The sequence below is a fragment of the Rhododendron vialii genome, chromosome 12a, assembly GCF_030253575.1.
Source record: "Rhododendron vialii isolate Sample 1 chromosome 12a, ASM3025357v1".
In the NCBI taxonomy this organism is placed as follows: Eukaryota; Viridiplantae; Streptophyta; class Magnoliopsida; order Ericales; family Ericaceae; genus Rhododendron; species Rhododendron vialii.
In genome coordinates, this window is record NC_080568.1 from 27,285,157 (window position 1) to 27,309,319 (window position 24,163).

The 24,163-nt window shown below is 37.6% G+C and overlaps 2 protein-coding genes across 5 annotated transcripts; one reads left to right on the forward strand and one right to left on the reverse strand.

The window, feature by feature from the left end:
- Nucleotides 1-2,096: 2,096 nt before the first annotated feature.
- Nucleotides 2,097-12,684, forward strand: LOC131310200 (truncated transcription factor CAULIFLOWER A-like). 2 transcript variants are annotated; one of them, XM_058337106.1, is made up of 9 exons: nucleotides 2,124-2,582; nucleotides 7,645-7,723; nucleotides 9,552-9,616; nucleotides 10,414-10,513; nucleotides 10,599-10,640; nucleotides 11,341-11,382; nucleotides 11,480-11,598; nucleotides 12,261-12,383; nucleotides 12,452-12,684. In XM_058337106.1, exons 1-8 carry the CDS (start codon nucleotides 2,398-2,400, stop codon nucleotides 12,370-12,372), a joined length of 744 nt encoding a protein of 247 aa, XP_058193089.1. In that variant the 5' UTR covers nucleotides 2,124-2,397; the 3' UTR covers nucleotides 12,373-12,383; nucleotides 12,452-12,684. The 2 variants fall into 2 exon arrangements, with proteins under 2 accessions (XP_058193088.1, XP_058193089.1); XM_058337105.1 differs by having other exon boundaries at nucleotides 2,097-2,582; nucleotides 12,261-12,684.
- A 549-nt stretch (nucleotides 12,685-13,233) lies between these two features.
- Nucleotides 13,234-18,815, reverse strand: LOC131310199 (ADP,ATP carrier protein ER-ANT1). 3 transcript variants are annotated; one of them, XM_058337101.1, is made up of 4 exons: nucleotides 18,674-18,815; nucleotides 16,632-17,287; nucleotides 14,791-15,156; nucleotides 13,234-14,104 (listed from the first exon to the last, which is right to left on the reverse strand). In XM_058337101.1, the coding sequence occupies exons 2-4, from the start codon at nucleotides 16,893-16,895 to the stop codon at nucleotides 13,796-13,798; spliced, it is 939 nt and encodes a 312-aa protein (XP_058193084.1). In that variant the 5' UTR covers nucleotides 16,896-17,287; nucleotides 18,674-18,815; the 3' UTR covers nucleotides 13,234-13,795. The 3 variants fall into 3 exon arrangements, with proteins under 3 accessions (XP_058193084.1, XP_058193085.1, XP_058193086.1); XM_058337102.1 differs by having other exon boundaries at nucleotides 16,632-16,935; nucleotides 18,674-18,765; XM_058337103.1 differs by lacking the exon at nucleotides 18,674-18,815 and having other exon boundaries at nucleotides 16,632-18,353.
- Nucleotides 18,816-24,163: the final 5,348 nt, after the last annotated feature.

The following is a 24,163-nucleotide window of genomic DNA, read 5'->3' on the forward strand; positions in this document are numbered from 1 at the left end:
AAAGTAATGATTGAAAATATGAATAATGATTTGAGAGAGATAGAGAGAAAAATGAGAGTAATGATTTGAGAGAAATAAGATAACGATTAGAATCCAAAATTCAAAACCCAAAACAAACGGTGTCAATGTCCTATTCTCAAAAGATGAAGGGCAATTACGCCATTTGAATAAATGAAGTGCAAACTTTGTTAGGACCAAAACACACACACAAGATATGCAAGTATCAAAATAGTAAATAGGTGTGGTCGATAACCTTATACTGGTGGAACATTAAATGGGTCTGCTCTTTCTCTGTACCAGAATTAGCAAATTGGTGGTTTGCTAATTGATTTTCCAACCTAGATAAACATGTTTGGGAAGTTTGCTTCTATGCTACATTATGGTCCCTTTGGTTGGTGAGGAACGACACTATTTTCAACAATTCAACAAAATAAGCTTGGATGGTGGGGGATTTAGTTAAAACAAGAGTTGCGATGTGGATGAAGGCGAAGTTCGACATCAAGATCTACACCGTTGAGGAGTTCAAGATTTTCTTAAACGGTGTCCAAAAATTGAGATTGTAATCTAGTTTTCAGGCGTGCTTCTAACTTAGGTTGGAGGCAGCTGTAAATTTGGGTTGAGCCAATCTCTGTCTTTGGCTGTCTTTTTTCTCTCTCAATGTACCTCTTTCGAGTTTTATAAAATGTTTCTTTTGCCGATTAAAAAAAAAAAATCAAAACAGTAAGAAATTAACACAAGGAATATATGTGGTTCCCCAAAACCAGATACGCCTGCTCCGCTTCAATCGTTGCGCTCCGCTCCGCTCTAGCATGTGGTCTCTTTCTAAAACTTTTTAGTATCTCTTCATATTAACATATGAACCAAAAATTCTAATACTTTGGTATCTACCGAGAGGAATAATTTTGATCATTACGTTGAATGCAGTTCGGGACATTAACTAATTCAAGTGGGCCATGAAAAATACAGGAGAGATAAAGGGTGCCTCAGACCCCATCGTCTTTAATTCCATAATTTGATTTTTCCATGGTCTAATCTGCCAAAAAGAAATTCCGAATCCTACCGTGCTACGCCAACCGACCAGAGGTACCGACGGCTACGCATGGCCTATTTTGAATTTCGCACGGATAATTCGAGCCATTTAACAATTTACAAAAAAAATGAGTGGACCTGTGAAAAATCAGCTCAATCTGATATGTGAACGTAGGTGCTCGATCCAATCTTTCATTTTTTTTTCATTCAAATTTCGGATCCTGAAATCTAAATGAAAAAATATAAGATTGAATTGAGCGCCTACATGTATCGGATTGAGATAATTATTCTCGGGTCCGCTAGATTTATTTTTAAAAAAGTTATTGAACGACTCGGATCATCCGTGAGGTGCTCAGAGTGAGCCCCTCGTGGCCGTTGGTACCTCTGGTCGGTTTCTAGTGTATATCATCTTCTTTTTTTGGCCCTGGCTTTGTAAACCCCAAGAGGTCCCCAACCTTAACAACACAAAAAGTTGCGAGCGGTTGTGTTTGGATTAATTAACAACAATACTACAACCACACACAAAATGCTTACACACACTCACAAAGTGGGTGGGCCCCTCATACACTGGATGTGTGCAGCATACGTGAGGCCCACTTCCTTTGTGAATGTGTGTGTAAGCAGTTGTGTGTGGTTGTAAAATTATTATTGGATTAATATCGCGTACCGACTTTTTGGATCCAATTAATATTATATAACCACAAACACTTAAAAAACACTTTATACACACACTCACATCTTCTAGCGACTCCCGTACGCACACTGAAAATATAGTACGTGTGGGTTCCAATATCACTATGCAATAAATTTGTGTAAGTGTTTGTGGTGATAGGATTAGTGTTTTGGATTTGAGGAGCTCACAAAACAACAAGACAAAACAGTACCGCAAAACAACAAGGCTAAACAGTACCGCGGGAGAGAGGGGTGTACGGAGTGGCCGTGCATCCACGTGCTCGCCCCAACCAATCAGAATTAGACAACGCTTTTGGCGAAACCACCCGGTTTCCCGAAACCGCTCATATCCGCATCTGTGTCTCGAAACCGCTTCTCCCCTCCTACAGTACCACTATTTTCATTTTCACGTACATACATGGGTGCCCAAGTCTAAAGGATTCCCTCACCCCGTCAAAAACACAAAAACCACTATCACTTCGCTTCACAAAACATTGCTATCATCCGCGAAGAAGAAAAAGACGCCACTACTCTAGTCTCTAGTCTAGTCAAACAAAACCACACCCCCATCGTCTCTCTCCTTCTCTCTCTCTCTCTCTCTCTATAGTACTTGTATTATTATTGAGAGAGGACAGAGAGAGAGAGAGAGAACAAACAAGTACTATAGAGAAAGAGAGAGAGAGAGAGAGAGAGGAGATGGGGAGGGGGAGAGTGCAGTTGAAGAGGATAGAGAACAAGATCAACCGCCAAGTGACGTTCTCCAAGCGCCGCTCCGGGCTGCTCAAGAAAGCGCAGGAGATCTCCGTCCTCTGCGATGCCGAGGTGGCGCTCATCGTCTTCTCCACCAAAGGGAAGCTCTTCGAGTACGCCTCCGATTCCTGGTTAGATCTCCGATCCACACCATTAGTACTCTTCTCTCATCTCTCTTATCTTCGTACGTACGTTATTATCACGAGTGTAACTTATCTGCTTTTGATGCCGTCGTGCCCTCTCCTCTTTTAATTTGTCTTGAACAGCGACAAAACAAGATTTTATTAACTTACGTAAAAGTTACAAAGATCAAACGGATGCGAAGCAAACCGCATCGCATCGCAACGAAAAAAGAAAGCATTCCGACAAAATCGGCCTTCCCCTTATCCGCTTTTAATCTTTTGTAAACTCCGTTCCATTGATTAATAAAATCTTTTCTTATCTTTTCTTCGCAAACGTGAATGTTTTATTTTTTATAGTAACGATTTTTTTTTATCCCTAGAAAATAATACAATCCGGCTACTGTCTGTTGGTGTTGTTTTGATTTTCTTAATTGGCTACAGAAATCTTGATTAACAGAAAACCACACGTTCAAAGCTGAATTCGCTACTGTTGACTTACCACCGCAAGATGTATCTTAGGGTTTTTTTTCCCTCTTTTTCTTGCGTGGAGTTTCTTTGTTTTCGTCGATCGCTACTTCTTGCACATAATTACATCAATTTGTATGTTTATTAGGATAATTCGATGATTATTTTACCGCGAATCTTCCATAAAACTATAGATCTGTATGATATATCTTCAAATTTCAAGTCATGTGTATATAGATTTCCCAACTCCATCATCGTCTTCTCGATTTCTTCTGGTTTAAGCAATCTCTTATCCTTCTTTCTCATTCGCCTTTTAAATTGAAGTAAAAAATATTCACAGTTCTTGATTTTTGTTTTCATCATCTTCTGTACTATCACCAGCGATCAATAGCTATCAAATGGAATATTTCGTACTGATTTTCATTCATTTGTATCATCGAAATATCCTTACCGCACACCTTATGTAAACAATAGTACATAGAAATTAAACAAACAATCGTAAAAAAAAAAAAAAATTATTTAAATCTAAATATCAATGATATAAACTTTTTTCATCTTCAATTAAGTCCATTTCTGATTAAGAATTTGGTACTGATACGAAGGTTTTAGCTATGTATTTTCTTATCGGAATCTTGGGCCTCTAATAGCAATATTGTATGTAGTATATATAGCTGCCGATACATAATCCAATAAACTCTAGATTAACGGCTTGATTTGGTCTAAAAATACTTTAAGCCAGTTTTAATCCAATAAACTTGGGAAGTGGTTTTTTTTTTTATAAAGATTATTTGGTTCGTTTTATTTCAAAGGAAAGCCTCGTACACACGTTTTTGTTTTGAGGGGTGCTAGGAAGAAAGAAAATAAGTAAAGAATAGATCCTTAAAGTGTATATAAACGGCTCAGATGCATTGCACAATAAATCTAAGCTGCAGTATATCTGAGCCGTTTATATACACTTTAACGATCCTTTCATTGCCTTTTCTTTTTTGTTTTTGCACTTAGCATTTCTCTTTTGTTTTACTCGGCAGCCTGGTACACAAGTTATATACTTTGGTCAGAGATAGCCGTATCCATCCATCATGTAAGCAACCCCCACTTCCGCCTACACTTGGGATTCTTTTTGGAGACCGTGCAACGATCACCACACCATTTCCACAGCTATTTTGTCACCACTATACGTGGGATCTATTTTGTTACCACTATACGTGAGATCACTCTGGACCTTACAAAAATACAGAGTAATACCCATGAATTTTAAAGTATTTTTTTATAAGACTCCGTAAAAAATCATGAGCTATGCGTGGGATCACTCTAGACCTCACAAAAATACAGAATAATACCCATGAATTTTAAAGTATTTTTTTATGGGACCCCGTAAAAAATCATGAGCTCAATTGTGTATCGGTAGATACGTTTTCTGAATTTGTAGCAGCGAAACTAAGTAGTTTCGTCCTACGGAGTCAGAAAACATATCACTGATATGTGATTAATATTTCTTTTAGAATGATGTATACATTTATATTTTCTTTCTTAATAGTCTCTTCTTCTTTTTTTACATTAAAAAAAAAAGGCCCCCATGTTGCAAGTTGGCCTAGAGCCTCCAAATGCATAGGGCCGACTCTGCCCACACGGAACGGTGGAAAAAAATGGTAAAAATGGTGCGGTGATTCTAGACTTAATATTTTTGAAAATTGTGCTATTTATTCGACCTTCCTTCATACTATTTATTCGATCTTCCTTCATTACTACTCTTATTTGAATTTTTTTTTCTACTTTTCCAATGTGTATAGTGATGATGTACTCGAAAAGATAAAAAGTTTCTTAAAAGGTTACAAAGAACGAAGAAATATACAACCCTACCACCCACCTTTTTTTTAAAATTGCAAAAACTAATCCCCATAAACACATTTAATTGGGTCTCCCATAAAAATATTTTTGATAACCTTATCAAATTTTTTTTTTTATCAGCACCTTATCAGTTTCCAAGAAGATTTTTGTTTTTATAACTACCGTCACATCTCATGGGTCTCAAAATATCAAATGTAGTACATGTTACCGTACGCAAAGCATTTTTTTTCATTTTTTGAAGAGGTCACCAAGCATACGACAAAAGTGAAACTATGCAGAAATCATTACATGGGCCTCCACTCTGCCTGGTTGCAATTTTTTAGTCGCTTGTTGTATCGGATAAAAAATTAGTTATTTGTTATAATTTGCCAAATGTAGTACATATTAAATTTGGTAATATTTTTTATATGATATATAAATTTTATTTGATAGATCTTAATTAATTTTTTTAAATAATATTTTTAAAATCACATAAAAGATTATACTAGATTACAAGATTATAATCAATTAAAAAATGGCATGAACCAATTGAGTACGGTAAACATTGCGGGTTTTATCTTTTGTTTGCCAGTATACATAAACCAATTCAGAAAAATTGTAATCTGTTATGTATTTATATGTTTTACTTTTTAGGGTAAAAAATAAATTGAAACGATTTTTTTTTTTTTGTGGTCTAAATTTAAAATTGTCAACGAGTTCGGATTCTTTTCTTCTTCCTCTTATGATCTTATCTAAGGTTGTTCAATATGGTAGGTAAGCTTTTTGACGACTATCTTAACCAAAATAAAATAAAAATCCTAGAGCCGCCACCGAATAAAATCTATTAGTGTTCATATGTTAATGTTCAAATCAGCAATAAAAGGGGCAAAAGCCCGTTAGGTTCTGGGTTGGGCCCTTTAGGTGTTTTATGTGTTTTGTTCCTTGAGTGTATGGGTTTTTGCCTTTTGGTGTTCTGTCCAATCTTTTATTGGACGCTCGATATATCTTTTGTCGAGTTTTAATAAAACTATTTCTACTGATCATAAAAAAGGGGCAAAAACTAGCTATGTAGTTGAGTCGTTAACAAGAGATACTTTTAAGTTTAAAAGACATAGTACGTAGGAATGGCAATGGATTAATTTGGTCTGGATTTTGCAATTACCATACTCAAATCCAAAGTACTTGAAAGCTTCCTTTTGAGGTTTATATTGTAGTTCGCTGGGTTGATCTCTTGTCAATCCTTAGACTGGAATAGCATATGATTGTCGTGGGATAAGGTGCCAACTTAGTTGGGAAGTTACTCTCACACTGTGATGCTATCTTTTCTTGCCATAAATCTTGATGTACTCTATCATTGTGGTCAACTAAATTCCTTTTTTCGCCGTTCAAAAAAAAAAATCCAAAGTACTTATCTATTCGCAGATTCAAGTCCACACCCGATGGGTATGGTTTTAGGGCACCATAACCAAACTATACGGGATTCGGTTTTTAACCGAACCTCGTCAAACCCGCAATGTTTTTCAAGCTTCTATGGAAGACTCTTGAGATTTTTGAGGAGTTTGAGAGGAATGAGGAGATGAGAGAAAATGAAGAGTCACTAAAAACTTGAAACCTAACAATGAAAATAAGTATGCATTTTTATATGCACATATATTTCATGTTAGTAATATTATATGGATCAGTTTCTGGTTCGGTCCTGGTTCGGTCCGGACATATATACTTGCTTTTACCGTACCAAACCTGAAACCGGCTGGTTATCACGATTTTGAAACCAGAACCGCCCCATGGATATATAGAAAAAATTCAAAATAACCGCCCCGATAGGATCAAATCGATTCAGGTACCCATCGATTTCTGGTGAAATTGCTCCCTAAAGGATTAGAGAAATGTTGAAGATGACATTCAGAGAGTCTTTCGTGACTTGTGATCGTTGAGATTGTATAGTTATATATATAGTTAATAGTTAAGTTTTCCATTTGATGACCTATATATTATCTATGAGCTATGGAACACCGACCAAGGGGATGGGTAGAACTCGTCCTTGAAAACCGGCTTACAAGAAGACGGTGTCCAAGAGTTTATATACGCAAGATCAAGCCCATACTTTGTCGATGTGGGATATTAGGATCATAACATATGTGTCTGTGATTGTTCCCGTATTTGTATTCGTGTTCGTTCTTCTAAGTTCTAAGTCTATGAGTGTAGAGAGAACTCTTTCATTCGAGAGAATCAAAACAAACCTCGATCAGAACCAAAACTGGAAAGCCTCCAAACCTCATAACTAAAATAGGAAATCCCAGAAACTGCAACAGAATATGGATGTAGTAGCTAGACAGGTTCTGTTAAGTGCTAATTCCTCATTGTTATCCAATTTAGCATTGGATGCAGACAGGTTCTGCCCAACCGCATGTGCCTTTTCTATTTTGAATTTCTGTTTGTGCGTGTTGATGGTGTCCAAATTAACCATAGTGATCGCATCTCACCGTCCACTACTAGCGGGGGACGAATCTCACCGCCCACCAGCGGACTATTGACTGCACAGATGGACGATGAGATTGAGCGCTGCGGTAAAGAGAACGGTGAAACAGTGCGATGGAAGTAGCACCGCTGTCTATCTAGTCCTTTTGTAGCAATAGTTTTCTATTTGTGCTTCAAGATCTTCTTTCTTCTTTCTTCTTTTTTTCTCATGTGGCAAAGTATTGTGCTTTGCAAATCGTATATAGCAAAATTAAGTACTCACCAATTACCTTACCCATTAATTCTTTTGATTATTTAACAGCATGGAAAGGATTCTTGAACGATATGAGAGATACTCGTATGCAGAAAGGCAGCTTATTCCCGCTGATCTCCAAACTCAGGTATTTAGTTGCTTTCAATCAAGGTCAACTAACTAAAACGTACCACGTTTTTTTTTACTTGGATCCAGACTCTTTTGTGGATTTATGACCTCATCTAACTTTTTATTGTCAGGATATTCAAAACCTAAACTTTTCCTATCCGAAATCGTTTTATACTATTGTATGTATTCTGTAATCCCGACAGGACGGAGGAACCTTGGTACATATAAAAGATTTTGCTTTATTTTTTAATCGGCAAAAATAATATTTTATTAGAGAGAGGGAAAGTAATTCCAAACAAAAATTAAAAAATACAGTCAGAGGGACAAAGTCCAATACAATACCTAAGGGCCTAAAGTGCCCAAGTCTTGTTTTGTGTGTACCAGTTACTACTAACAGGGCCGGCCCAAGAGGCTGCTGCCTTGGGCCTCCACATTTTGGGCAAAAAATGGGGCACATCTTCTTAGATAAATATGTATATTTTCTGTACGCAATTATAATATAAACTCCTTTGGTGGTTTAGTGATAAAATGTTTGTTCGTCCACATAAGATGCTAGGGTTCAAATCTTGGTAGGATATTTTTGTGAAGTGTCTTTTTGCCAAAAAAAAATCTCTAGTCACACAAATTGGACTGCTGTGATTCAAACCTGAGTTCACTAAATATTATTGCAACCGCACAAGCCGTTAAGTCCAAAATATTTACCATATTGTAGTCACACAAATTGGGGCTGCTGTGATTCAAACCTGAATCTACTAAATATTATTGCACCGCACAAGCCATTAAGGCCGAAATATTTACCATGTTTTTTTTTAGTGAAAGAAGATTATGAAGAAAACACATATAAATATTTACCATGTTGAACAGTATAAACGAAAATGATATATAGATAAGTATTTCTGTTTATTATTTTTAAATTAAAAAATTTATATAGAATCCTATTCTACCACTTAACCTAGGACATCCAAATACATAGGGCTGGCCCTGACTACTAATCTGGTTTTTCAATCGGGCATTTAAGATTTTGCAGCCAAAATATTGCTATTTGAACCCCATAAGAAATCTCTAAATTACTCTAACTTGCTTCAAACATTATTAATTAGTTATATTTAAAAGTCTCAATCATTCCCTTCCTTTCGCTAGTTGATAGAACTACAATAGACACAATCATGCATCGTTTCTATAATGTACGCAGAAAAAATGTTATATTCATTTCCTTTATTAGCAGATAGGAAAAATAAGACGCATTTGGTTTTTTAATTAATAACGTATTCCCAAAATAGAAATGTATCCGGAGGCCGGAATTGAAAATCCTGGTCTTTTCTTCAACCAAGATACTCCCATGTGATGCAAAACGGGACCGATCGTATTTGTACGTCTCGATGTATTTAACGTTCATACAAAAAAATCAAGTTTATTAGACATCGATATCCATTTGAACGAATCATATTTGTTACAAGAGGAATAAACAATCAGACGATGATCGTTTATTTCTCTTTAGACAAATATGATTAGATCAAGTTTTTACCGATCTCTGATAGACTTAATTTTTTACATGGACATTAAACACATCAAGGAGACTTAATTTTTGACATAGACGTTAAACAAATGAAGACCTACTACGTGAATGCATTGAGTCATGAAATAAAATTGTAGCAATTCCTATTTTGCGTTTGACGGACCACACAAGGGAACATAGAGGATTTTGACTCCTCTTTGGATCGATGCTTTTTCTTTCTATTCCAGGTTTTTTTTTTTTTTTTTGTGATAAATTCCTATTCTATTCCTGGATAATGAAGGCATTGAGATTTTTAATAATCCTATATTTATTACGTCAACTTTTTTTATAGGGAAGCTGGACTCTAGAACATGCAAAGCTCAAGGCCAGGCTGGAGGTTCTTCAAAGAAACCAAAGGTACGATGGCTTCCTCCTCCAATAACATAAATATAAGCATAGTTTTTTTCCTTTTTTATAATTCAGGTGTTCAAACCCACTTATTTACGTACGTGCACCTGATGACTAATGTTGAGGGACGAATCTCACCGTCTACTAGTGGGGGTCCAATCAAAGCCAGAACTAATGCACTGTATGAATTGGCCCCAAATAAATTGATAGCATTTCGGAAGGAAAATATTCTTCCAGAAATATTCCAAATTTAGATCACTACTTTCGCGCACCTTTCTTCATCTTCTTTTATATTTCGGAAAGTATTTTGTACTAGTAAATAAACTTTAGAGCAATTTTATGGTGACCACATTTGAGTAACATTTTTGGGTACCATGTAATTTGTCACTAATATATTGGTAGCATTTACTTCGTTGCATGACAAATGAGGCACATTCCACCAATATGTTGGTGCACGTTACATAGTATCTGAAAATCGAAGACCTTACCACTTGAATTAGACATCAATCTTACTCTATTTTGGGTAGTTTAATATAAATTACTTCCTGTTTCGATTCATACAAAAAAAATTCTGATCATTTCAGGAGGGTTATACACGTGTAAATTTTAATCATTAGGTAGGCGGTGAGATTCGAACACAGAATCTATTACCTGCTCTGGTACCATATTAGATTATTTACCACCAACTCATCTAAAAGTTTAAGCTGTTACAGAGAGAAGACTGAGGAGCTACATTATTTTTTATACTCTTTCACAGATTTAGAAAAGGGTAACTAGGGCATATATTATTGTTTTTATTTTTGTAGGCATTATATGGGAGAGGACCTCGATAACTTGAGTCTGAGAGAGCTTCAGAATTTGGAGCACCAACTTGACACTGCTCTCAAACATATAAGGTCAAAAAAGGTATAAAAGGAGTGAATTTGAAGCCTAATTTCCAATTTTTTTTTATTGATTATGGAAATTAAGTTTCCTATGGCTTTGCTTCCAGAACCAACTTATGCATGAATCCATCTCTGAGCTTCACAAAAAGGTGAGATCCCTACTTCTTAATTTCCATGTGATTTATTTTTTTTTATTTTTTTTTGCAGCAAATGGATAGTATTAATTAGCATATGATATCAAATTTTCGAAATTGCGGATATTGGGAAGGAGAGATATTTCAATCTTTCTACTGCATTTTTGTACTAATACAATACTCCATTCATCCCCTAAATTTAGTCCATTATGAAAGATCGTGCAATATTTAGGATAAGAAAATAAATAAATAAATTCATGCATAACTTATTAACTTTTTACACCAAATTAAAGATCTCAATTAGATTTTAAAATGGATGCTAAAAAAACCTGAAACACTATGCATGGAAAGTATTTAATTCTAGTTTCCAAGATCCGTAGAGGCGTTGCGGGTTGAACGTGTAGTTCGATTCCATTTTTTTGTTCTGCAAACGAAAGAATTTATAAATCTCGAAGGGGTACATCGAGGAAATTACATCTTAGCTCAATGAGCCAAGATACAACAGAACATACAAGACAAACACACAAAATATCGTGTAGTTCCTAACTGCAGGTTCCTTGCCAACCCTTCTTCCTTTTTGGGTCTTCGATGGTGCATGATTGTCTTAGGCTCTCGTGCCAACTTAGTTGGGATATTTACCTTGCGTTGTGAAGTTGGGAACAAATGAAACCATTTCTGTTCATATATATGAATTTATTGGGTTTGTTGTGTGCAGGATAAGGCATTGCAGGAGCAAAATAACTTGCTTGCAAAGAAGGTGATCCTTGACTTTTCATTAAAACTGTGAATTTCCGTATGAAATTACAATCATATCGAATACTAATACGTACGTTTCTATGTTTCATGTGATGTAGATTAAGGAAAGGGAGAAGGCACAGGCCCAAGAGGCTCAATTGGAGCAGCAGAACAATGACCTAATGATTTCTTCTCTTGGTGCTATGCCACAGCTGCTGCACCCTTTCAACAATATTGGGTTCTCTCTCTCTCTCTCTCTCTCTCTCTGGGTGTGATGTGTGATGTGAAGTTAAATAACCGATTTGTTTGATCAGATATGAGCAGTCCACAATACATTGCCACCCGAAATCAAGATATAGAGATTGGACTTAATACCAGCCGATTCATAACCTTTTGAGCACGACCACTATCCATACAAACGCCCTTTACTTGGAGAGTACATCTTGGATCTTTTGAATATATTATGGCTGGACCACTTGTGGTCGGATTGGACTATGTATCCAAGGTGTCCACATATCCGACGTTTGATTTTCTTTTTTTTCCTTTTGCTCGGAATAAAAATACATGGGCTATATAATCCCCCAAAACGTGACTCGATAGGAAAATAGTACGGGCCATGTGCTACTGTTAATTTGACGGTATAACATATCCGATGGAGTTATACTTTCCTTCAATATTAGTCCAGTCAAACAAATAGGACGAAGTGAGGAGTTACTTTTGTTGTCTAGTTTTCCAAGATCCCATGTCTTATGCTCTTCGAAAGATTCATATTTGCAGCATGAGCACCCATATGAGAAAGAATAACAGAGAACTCCCTGCCTATTCTTTACATTGTACTAATTTTTTCCAACATTTTCTTGGCCACGCCAAATGACATTCTGGCTTCGTCCTTGATCGCAGTGGAGCTAATTACCAGGAAGACGGAGGCATTGGAGTGGTCGAAGGAGCTCCGATCCAAAATCAAAACACTCAAATGATGCCACCCTGGATGTTTCGGCACACAAACGGTTAGAACAAGGCACCGTATCCTCCAGCTGCTGTGTACGTAGCTTCGATGTCCTTATAGCATGTATACGGGCCAATATATCCAGTTTGATGTCTCATGCAGAAATATAGCTGCATGGAGCTATCCCTAATTGTCTGGTTTGGAATTTTTAAAGGGACAAGAAATTGCCAATGTTTTTAAGCGTTACTACTCATAGCCTGCTTGTATCGATTCAGAAACACACAAAGGTGTGGAGGGAATTTGGACACTGAAGCCAAAACTCAAGTATTGAATGGTACTTATGTACATAAATATATATATAGCCTTTGAGTGTTGTAATCTTGATTTATGCAAACATATGTTGGGAAATCACGGGAGTCTGAAATCATATGTAACGAAGCCCGGTACTTGAGCAGGAGAAACTGAAGAGTCCACGTGCACGAAAAACGGGCCCAATCGACGTCGTTATATAGGGAACACATTTGTTGGACGAGCCGTGCAATATATGTTAGTTGTGCTAACCACCGCCCAATTGCAATGATGTGTAGTTTCACAAATTATGTCACAATATTTGAAATTTTGAACTATGATTCAATGATATCATGAATGCAACATTAATTTACAGATGTCTACATATTTATTTGGGTTTTTGATGATGCCAAAAACCGTGGTTGCACCTCTCGAGCAATTCAAGCGGCTCCTGCAAAACTAGTCTCATTGATTCTCTGATGATCAAGTTAGATCAACCTATTCCGTTTGGGCCAGGCGACCCAGATTCCCATGTGGCACTCATCATTCACGGTTTTAGCATTTTTCGTAACATACGATGATCCAACATTCTAACTGATTTCAGGATGTAACTATTCTTAACACATGTCCAAATGAAAGTTGTGTGAAAACAATGAATAGACTCTGATATTGCTTTTCCTGGTATAAATTTGCACAAGGGCCAAATGCCATACAAATTGGAGCATAATGGCTAATTCAAATCGTAAAACAATTGAATCTTACAAGTGAAATTGCAGATCTATCAAGATAGATCAATCAAGATAGAATACTGGACTATAAAAATGATTCATAAGGGTCTCTCTCACTTATAAATCATTTTTTACATAAGATCTCTGTGTGTGTTGTTTTCTTCATTCGCCTGATGAACCTTCCCGAGTTCACAATCTCCAGCTGGTATGTCATCATTTACAATTACACCAGGAAACAGTCAAAATAAAAGAACTTCCTCCGGCTTTGGCCTCCTCCTCTTCTCTTTTCATCTTTTTGCTTCTAGTTAATATAATGAGGGGATTTCAACCGCTTCATCTACTCCATAACATCCCCAAATAACCAATAATCGAATAAACCCGCCTTCGTTTTTTCATCTCCAATTTAGCACAACAGCCTTGTGGATGGTAAAACAGTTTCTGCCTACACATTTGTGATGTTCAGCACTCGATTTTCACTTCAAGACTCGAGGAGGCTCAGAAGTGCGACCATGTTTATAGGTGATTCGGTACAGTTGATCATAGCCTGCAAGAACTCCAGCCCCTGCCACACCAAGAAGCATATTCGCTCCAACTCCACGAAACAGTGCGCTAAGGCCCTCTACACGAATGATTTCGCAGAATGCATGCATCGCGTTACGATATTTCACAGGTTGTCCTGAAGTTAGCATGAGCCTTCTTCGGAGGGTGTCAAAGGGATAGGCACAAACCCCAGAAACTGTTGTGACACTCCAACCCAACAAAAAACTGGCAAAGAAATTGTCCTGCCAAAGCAAAGTATTTAGTCGACAATGCACCTAGGACTCAAGCGTGAGAAATCAAAGAAGAGGAACATGATATGCTAATATACAATTAGACTTCTACTTGTACCTACAATCATTAACTTAAAATTGTAAGAAGTGCTCTCCATGTAGTGTGGGTGTGGACTAAACACTATTCCCTTCTTTACAATACAAAATAGAAAGAAAACGTGTAAGAGAAAGCCACTACAAAAGCAATAACTAAAATGGGCTACCCGAGGTATACCTGAATTCGAGTTCTTTCATATACCCGGGAAAAAAGGAGGAAAAGACAAACAAAGAAATCAAAATGTAAAATAAAGCACCCCACGGACATTAATCCTTCACACGGTAGTTCCGTTTTCACCTTTTTCCTGAAAACACAGTTCCAAAATCGTTCTCAGAGGATACTTATAATTTCAACATCTGAATTGGCCTTTGGTGGATAAATACTCCAATAGACCTTCAAAGTTAAGGACATTTGACAATAACTTTGATATTAAACATCTCTACTTTGGGACATCACATTTTGAGACCTGCTGCACTATGCTGCACATCCTTGAGAAGAATTATTTGGGTCAACGAATGACATTCTCTTATTGGGATTTTATTTTTCTTTTATTAACTTCTCTTATTGATTAACCTTAAGAAAAGGAGGCAAAGGTGCTTACCTGAAAAGGCCCCACCAAAACAATAGGCTTCATACTGTCATAGATCCCAAAGTACATGCCCCTGTAGAGAGTAATTCCAACAATTGACACCCCAAAACCCCGATAAAGTCCCATAAATCCATCACTGGATATGGTTTTTTCGTAAACATCTATTAATCCTCTAAACTGTCGCTGACCATTATGTTGGTTTGCGTCTGTGCCCAAGCGGGTTCGTACATAGTCCAAATGATAAAGAAATAATGAAGTGGTTGCTCCGGCAGCACTCCCTGAAGCAACATTTCCAGCAAACCACTTGATGTAACCATCTTTCTCTTTGGAGCGTCCAAAGAGACTCTTGAAGTAACCTTTAAATGCAAAATTGAAAGCCTGTAGACAAATCATACAGGGTCCAATCAGTAATACAATTTGGCAACAAGCCTGTAGAAAAAACATGGTATGATGGACACAATTTGCTTATGGGAATTGTCAACCACAACCCCATTGGAGGCGGTTCAGGTGTAAAACCTGAGTTGGGGAACAAGAAAAGTGTAATTAATATGTGAAAGCATAAAGGAATTAGCGAAATCACTGATATATATACTGGAGTTAATACTTCTAGGCATTATTTGGACCTTAATAATTTCCCAAGGGGTTAAAATTTGAGAGAGTGACCTTTTGTTGTTGATAACCTTGTAGTTAGCATGACCTTTTACCTGTTGTTAGAATTGTATTTCTTCTTCATTTTCTCCACCAAGGGGTGAGATCTCTGGGATCGAAAATATCATATTCAACAGCGCAGTACAAGACGACCACCTATTCGCCATCATCAGTGTAGAAAACCAATAATTCAAGTAATGACATGCCTTGAAGTAGTAGGGTCGGTTTAGCTATAGGGTAATGCAATTCAAACAGGAATAATATCCATAACTTTGCCTGGTCCTTTTGTTCCAAACACAAAACACCCATCATCATAAACGCCACTGCAACAAATTCCAATTTCACTCTTTTGGCAAAAATCGTCTGCAAATTTCCCTAGCAATGCAATTATAGAAGTGCAAGTACGTCTAGACTCTATCCTCGCATTATTCAGGAATCAGATTTCGAAAGCATGTTGTTCCTTGCAGGAAATAAAAAGGAATAGGAAAAGAAAACGAAAGAGCTAAAGACAAAAGAGGAGAAAAATGGAAAGAATGCAAGGGAAAATATGGAATTCACCCCCAACGTCTTCATTACTTGTGCCTAGAGCTAAAAATTTACTCCGATCACTAAAACATCATCTCACCTTTGCAGTGAGTTTGGGACACAAAGAGAATCATATCTCTTCAGATTCCTTGTCTTTAAAATGCACATTCTTCCAAGGTTCTATTCTATATCTTGTCATTGTTGTCAATTGCTTTCCTTGACAGATAAAGCAAACCACTGAAAAACACCAGACGGTTGCAACTATAAAATATAGTGCCTCAAACTGCTTCTCCCAAATGCTCTAATCAAAGACATGACAGACACCTCTTAAAAATCAGTTTGGCTCCCATACCAATCCCAACACCCCCATTACTGGTCATTTGCACAAACTTTTTCCTGCTATTTTGACAAGAATCTGGGCTTGGAAAGTTGTCAAATTAGACTCGATTAACTTCAACAATCATGCCAGATTCAATAAAGTCGTGCCAGATTCAATAAAGACGATTGACTCGTTTCCAACTAAAAAAAACATCTGAATTCAAAACATATGCAAATCATAATTCCAAATGCAGTAATAGAAACCAAGAGTTTTAAGGTGTATGGAGGACAAGGAGCATCAAGCAATCAACCCCTGAGCATAGCAAAAGGTTTGCCATATGAGGGTGGGTAAAATGCACTACCTGAGTTGGGAAATACCGTATGACATTGGCCTGGTTACCTCTCCAGAAAGCCAATACGCCCTCTTCTTTCAAGACCCTTCCAAAACAGTCGCCAATGCCCCTATATGGTTTCTTTAGCAGTCCTCTTTTTAACAACTCTCCTTGATTTTGTAACAAAAGTTTAACTCTCTCAATCGGAGCTGCTGCACTCTTTGATATTACAGCTGCCACCCCTCCCATTGCCAAATCTACTGAAAAAGTCTCTGACCGAGTTGTCATCCCCATTTCTATCTCCACCTGTCTCTTGTTGTATCTCACTACTACTCTGCAGCAGTAATTACAAAACTTCGTAAAGGTATCGAGAAATGCAGCCCATTATCTGCTAACTCGTACAGACCCCTCATTCTCAAGAATAGCAGTGAATACTACACAAATACGAGCTGGGCCATGAACTTGCAATTAATATTATCGCTTACAATCCAGTTTTTGTTCTTCTCACTCCTATAGTATCAACTATGAAGCATGGTACTTCAAAAAACATGCCGATTTGGGACCAATACTTGGCATGGTACTTCCACATGCGTAATGGCTACGGAAAATCCAAACATAAATCTGTCCTCAGTTTTTGTGATACCCAAGGCACACCAAGTATAGTTTGAAGTTGTACGCAACCAAACCTGAAACAATATTTTTGTTTAAACAAAGACAAAATAAACTTAATTAGGCTTTTTTCTGTTCTAAGCTTCACAATAGCTTCCTCAATTAATAACATTAGAACTTTGTTTGGACCATACTCTTAACATTAACCTGTTCAATGGAATCTTAATCAACTAAACCATTCAACTAATTGATTCATTTGGTTTTTGCAAGATTTCATAAAATCCATTCCTCATAATTTATAAAGAAACCTTGTGTAAGGGAAGTTTCCAGCCATACAAGTACGCAGTACGCTGAATTTTGTAGGTTTTCCCCTATCGAAATACATATATCGTACCTGTACATGCGCTTTAAACAACCCAAGTTTACAAATGAGTCCTTAGGCCTTGTTTGGATCAACTTTCTTTTCAATAGGTTATCTTTTTTTACTTTTCCCCAATTGATTGGGACATAAGGCTCAGTTTGATTTGGTTTGGTAAGTACTCTTAACATGTTTTCCTCGGCGAAAGTCAACACTGTTAGTTAGTGAGGTTTGAACCCTTATCAAATGTGTGGGAAAAAATGGTGCTTACCACTCCACTTGCTATTCTTAACATTAACTGAAGTTTGTTCGCTGGAACCTTAATCAACTAAGCCATTTAACAAATTGGTTCATTTAGTTTTTCAAAGATTTCATAAAATGCATTCCTACTCATTTATAAACAAAAATTGTGTTAGGGAAGTTTCCAGCCGTATGCTGAATTTTGTAGATTTCCCCCCTAACGAAATACCTATATCGTACCTGTACATGCACTTCAGAGATTACAAAAAAAGGCATCAATGTTGAATCTCAAGTACTCTAAGACAGTGTTTCCCTAAAAAAATCCAACTTGGCTTTTTGTTTTTTCTTTATTCATACTAAATCCGCGTGTGTTAGTTTTGCATCAAACTTGTGTGGATTATTGGTTCGTCTTGACGAGATGTATCGGAAAAGAAGAAAATTATGACCGAATCCCAAATTTTTTAGATAAAAGCCAAGAATGATTCAAGATCGCTCCTGTCATTCCTACTTAATTCGTCTCCAACTAACCAAATTCAATGCCATCACACATTCAAGGAAAATAAATGCATGTAGGCCAGGTACCACAACCCCACATCATTCATAACAGGCTATCAATCCAAGAATAACCCCAGATTCCTCATAACATGCAAGTCATATTCCAAAACCCAATTTTTTTAGCAAACCAAAGCATCATTGTTTCAATATGTAAACAAATGTGTTGTGAATTGTGAGCGTGAGTCTGTTTCTTTCATACAAAACCCACTAATTGACTCCCAGTTTGGAGCTATTGTAATCCGGTATGCTTTTAGTCAATTTATTGATCTCCAAAGACGAAAAGGAAGGAGATGAGAGAGTAAATATATACCTGGCTTTCTTCTACCTCCTCTTTTCCTTCATTGTTCCTATTTGTTAATGGTTAGAGAGAGAGAGAGAGAGAGAGAGAGAGAGAGAGAGAGAACAGTGAGGCTGGAGGGAGGATATAGTTATCGGTAATTGCTGGTATGGAGACAGATCAGAATCACAAAGCTCAGAATTGTGCGAGACGCGTCGGATTGGGCCCCGACCCGACTATGTGTATCCAAATATCCAATGAGCGATGTAGTTTGTGGGCTAGGCCTGCTAGGGCTGTCCCTTGATTTTAGGATGTGTAACAAGTTTGAATTTGACTCAAATCTAGGCAAGCTCTCGGCTGGTCAAATTATTAAAAAAGATAATTCTAGGCCGCTCCTAATTTTTGACTTCTTGGCCCGCTAGGTCCTTTTCGGCAAAAGTGTCATTCCCTCCAAATCCCTTGAATATGGTTTGACTTATTTACCCTCAGTTAAATAGGTTTTGTACAACCTATTCGTCTCCTGTCTCTATTTCTCCTCTTCAACCCCCTGCCACAATGTCCTCCGCCACCGCCATTCCCTCCCACCTATCACCAATGACGGCAACGCCACCATCACCAGCGACACCACCATCCTCACCACCGTCCATCCCTCCACCATCGCCGCCAGTTTCAACCACCGCCCAAGAGCCCGTCAATTTGGTTTCGATCTCAGTCGACCGTCGACGAATTCCGAGCCATGGCTTCTTCCTTGGTTGTGAGGGCGGTTCGTCAAGCTACAACCATCGCTCGTCTCTCCTCTCCACCGTCGTCGGCTCAAACCACTAGCCTAGTCCAGCGCCGTGGCCTCACTGGTGCCTGACCCACGACGACGCGTCACGCAGATCTGGATACGACGCGTCACACAGATGTGGTGGTAGTGGTGGCGATGGCGGCGGTGGGGTGGCGTGGTGGTGGCATGGGTGGTGGTGGTGGCGGCGGTTGGATCGTCTCTCTCCAATCGCTTTTTTTTTAGGAGGGGTATTTTTGTCAACAAAATAATGAAGAGGACTTACTAGGCTATAGGCTCTTTGGGCAGGACCTAGTAGGCTATTTTTCACCCAGACAGGACTGGCCAGGAAGTTTCCATTTTAATTGTTCAAGCTCGGCTCAAGTTTGCTTAAAAACTTAATGAACGAACCTAAACATTCTGGCCTCATAATATATCACCTTTCATACAAAATATAAGTAATTTTTTTTTTCAAATAAGTACTTATTTTAGTTAGTAGAACACACCCTAAAGCTCACCAATTTGGCTCGGTTTGTAGCCTAGTTAGAAATAATGCCATAAAAATTCAGTTAAATTAGTTACTCACTTATCAATGAGCACTCCTGAATTGATATCCATAGAATTATTGGACCCTAAACCTCTAGTTGCTCTTGGAAAAAAAGAACCCCTAGTTGTGGAGATTTAGTATTGTGGAGGGGCAATAAGGTCTTTACACTTTATTTGGTCAACTCTATATTTTATTTTCATAAAATTCAACTCTATTTTGGTTTCAAGTTAACCAGACTCGAAATCTCCATTATTGCTCTCGTAGCCATAATCCATATACGCGCGTGTGTAAACTGCCTCTCATATTTTTTTTGTAAGTACCTTTTAAATCTCAGGTTATCTTTCCGATCAAAAAATAAAGTGTGTTCTTCAACTATTTTTCTTGTTAATCCCAAGGGATTTTTTCATTTCCACGGAGGCCAAACATTTCAAACCTTAAGGTCATTGAGGATCATACTCGGTCGTTACCTTCAGAGTCTTAGAATTAGTCGAGGCGTGCCAGGCCAAGCTGGCCTGGATGTCCGGTTATCCGACAAAAAATTTATTTTTCTTGTTTTGCTCTAGCTTAAAACGAATTGAATTCCAAGACTTTGAGCACACCTCCCCACTACATGTATTACAAGAATTGTGTTCTACATGGAGTAGTTTCAATATAGAAATGAAAAAAATATCTTCAACCCAAAAAAAAATGTTTGAGGTGTTGAACTCAGGCATCCTACAATTCAGTAGCATGCACAAACCGCAAGCCCCAAGACATGAACAATATTGTTATTTTTTGGAGTAGTTTATTTTTAATTTATCCAACACACTTGTGTTGAAGGGGGGCCTATTTTTCGCTTCAATTTTGGGACCTAAAGAAGTCGCACCTTCGGCTTCACTTCAGAGCCAGCCTTGATCGTCAAAGTCAGCATTGCTAGAGGTGGAGTCGCCGAAAGGTGGGGTGGTAGTAGCAATTAGGTAGTAGAGTGGTGATACTCTGCATAATTATGTAGGCATGACAGTCATTTGGTCTTAAAACGTAAAATCGGGAGGGAGATATGGCAAGTCGCCCATCTTTTTCCTCGAAAAACTAGTTTTTTAAACATGTGATGCGATTCTTCGCCCAATCTCCATACACGTATGTACATATTCTCGGCTCCCTTTAGCAATAAGTCTCCAGTTTACAGGGTGGCGTTCGATCTGGTGACAGCTCCATGATCGAAGGTTCCTGTACCGGCTGATCTCCCCAGTTCGATGACTATACTGGTCTGGTTTTTCCAGATCCAGTGGACGTATAGAAAGACACACAAATGGAAGGGAAGAAGAGAAGCATTCTCATTTCACTGTGATTTGAGTCTTTACAATTACAAACTCGATAATGGCTCAAAACCCTAACTCTGCTATTTAGTATATCCCAGCTCCTGGATCTTGATTACCACAGAAAATTCAATAATCCCCAAATTACATTCAGCTGAAACTCAACACAAATGACATGAAATATATGCATTCAAACCACTGCCAGCTGGGCCACTACTAGCTAACTCAACTAAACAACTAACACCAACTGCCAGCTGAGAAGCATTAGTAATAGTGAGTCTGCTTCACAGTAGGTGGGCAAATAAGTTTTTCAGTCCTGTTTAGGTTGTTCATTCTGGTTTGGAATTGATTTCATCTGCACTTTTGGCTATGGTTTGAGCTGGGCCGGTGTATCTTTGAGTTCTACTACTAAAATCGGAGACGGGCCCGATGCCTTGTATTTCTATGGTCTGTTGTGATAATGTGCTTTGGAGAGCCTCCTAGCGGAAGTGCTCCGGTGTCTAGATTTTGGTAGTTTTGGTTCATTCCTGAATTTTTTTTTATGAAATCATTGTAGGCTGTGTAGCCTTCGGGCTTTTACCTACGGATATTGTGAAATGAATTGATTGTTTGTTTTCATAAAAAAAAAAATGTACTATAGTACATGTTATCGACGTATTCCAGAGGGGTGTGTGTGTGTGTGTGTTTTTATCAATATTCCAGAGGGGTTCTCTGCTGAAAATTTCATCAATTTAATCTAACACTCGTTAATTTCATCTCACGTGCATGTCAAAAACTATTTGTTTGAAGATTATATATATAATCCCACGTGAAACTATATGTTTGAAGTCACAACAGACGTGAGTCACGTGCATCTTAGAAAATGGATTTCTTAACATAGATGGGTAGAGTATAAATAATACTATAATAATATATGCATATCGTCGGTGGTATTTATCAAAAAAACAAATACTATTAAGCCAGAAGAAATTACACATTTTGATTTGGTCATTGAGTGCAAGAAATCAGAATCTTTGATTATGGGAAAAAGAGGTGTCCCGTAGGGCCTTGTTCTCTCCTTTTAAAGTCCCAAGCCTATTGTTTGTCTCGAAACAGAAAGAAAGAAACAAAACAGAAAAAAGGTCCTTTTGATGCGCCCATTATCTTGCAGTTCTTGCCCGTCGTGGGTCTATTTCCGACCTTTCCAGACCCAAAACGATGATTCGCAACGCGAGAACCATGAACACAACAAGGTTATAACATGGTTCGCACAATTTTTATTTTAGTCAAATTTGCCTACTCCACGACAACTTCATCTGTTTAAGTGGGGTTCAACGTGGTAAGTGCGAACACAATTTTTTTACCCATCTATGAGTTGTCAACGTGGTAAGGGCGAACCTGAGCTTACAACATAGTAGGGCTCGATTCTATCTGGAGACAAACCATGATTTAAATGGGGGTCCATGGCGATGGGTTGCTGTGCTCAGGGACGGAGAGAAAGGGGGGCACGTGCCCCCGCTCGAAACTAAAATAATTTTGTTATATTTTCGTATATTTTGCATAATTACGAAATTAAGTGTGCTATTACACATAAGCAAGTGCATATATGTTGAAAATATACATATAAAACTTGTTTTATGTTTCAATTTCGTCATACGGTGCATTTATACTTGTTGATTTTCGAACTATTTGTCTACTTAGATTGATTCTTTCTTAATTGTACTTATTTTTAACCGTCTAAGAGTAATAGTTTAAAATAATATCATTAATAAAACTATATCGATCATTCTAAAACTTGTCGATATACATATAAAACATACTCTCAAATTTTGTCTGAGATTTTGTGCTTATTTTTAAATAATTTAAGTGAAAGTATGTGTTATATATTTTTGTAGTTTGCATTGCATGCCTTAATTATGTAACGATCTTATTGTGGTTAACTAGAAAGTAAATTTTCGCCACTATGATTAACAAGGTGCCCCCACTAAATAACATTTCTGAATCCGTCCCTGGCTGTGCTAGTCTCTCCCAAGGTTTGGATTGCCCAGTCGGGTCCAATAGTGACTCGGCTACAAGATTGTTCCTCGATTTAAAAAAAAAAAAACTTCATCTGTTTTTAATTAATAAATAAATTTCAATCATTCACACATAAATAAATCATATAAAATTATCCAAAATAGTACTCCCTCCGTTCCTTTTTTATAGTCATGTATTCCATTTTGGGCTGTCCCTTAATAAGTGTCCATTTTGTAAAGTTAGTGGGTAAAAGTTGGTGCATTGTCTATTTTATCCCTAAAAGTAGATTTCTTTTTGAAAAGTAAGTGAGTAAAAGTGTAATGATGATGGGTAAGTATGGAAAGTGGAGGAAAAAGTTGATGTGAAAGGTATAATGATGATGGTTTTTTAATAAGTTGAAATTACGAAGCAGGACACTTAAAAAGGGACGGAGAGAATAATAGATTTACAGAAACGAAACGAGGAGATATGCATCATGTAAATCATACTAGTATAAAATTATTCAAAATAATGGTTTTACAATATCGAGGAGATATGCATTTTTCGCTTTATTTAAAGATATCATTCAAGTCCTCTGTCGCCACCATGAACCGCGCTCCATCTCTCACTTCTCTCTTCCTAGCTACCCTCTCCTCGGAGAAGTTTTTCAGTGCCGGATGGTTACGGACCACGTGGTGCCGAGCACCAGCTCAGCTGTCCAAACGTATTTTAGACGACTCAGATCTGTTTGAGTTATTTTTTAGTGTAAAATTATCAAAATACCCCCTTAAGCCAAAACAGATCTGAACCGTTCAAAACACATTTGAATAGCCGAAATGTGTGCTCGGCACCACGTGACCTGTGCCAACTGAGCACTGAAAAATTTCTCCTCTTCTCGCAACCGGCCCCCGAGGTTGCTTCCTTTCATAGATGCCTTCATT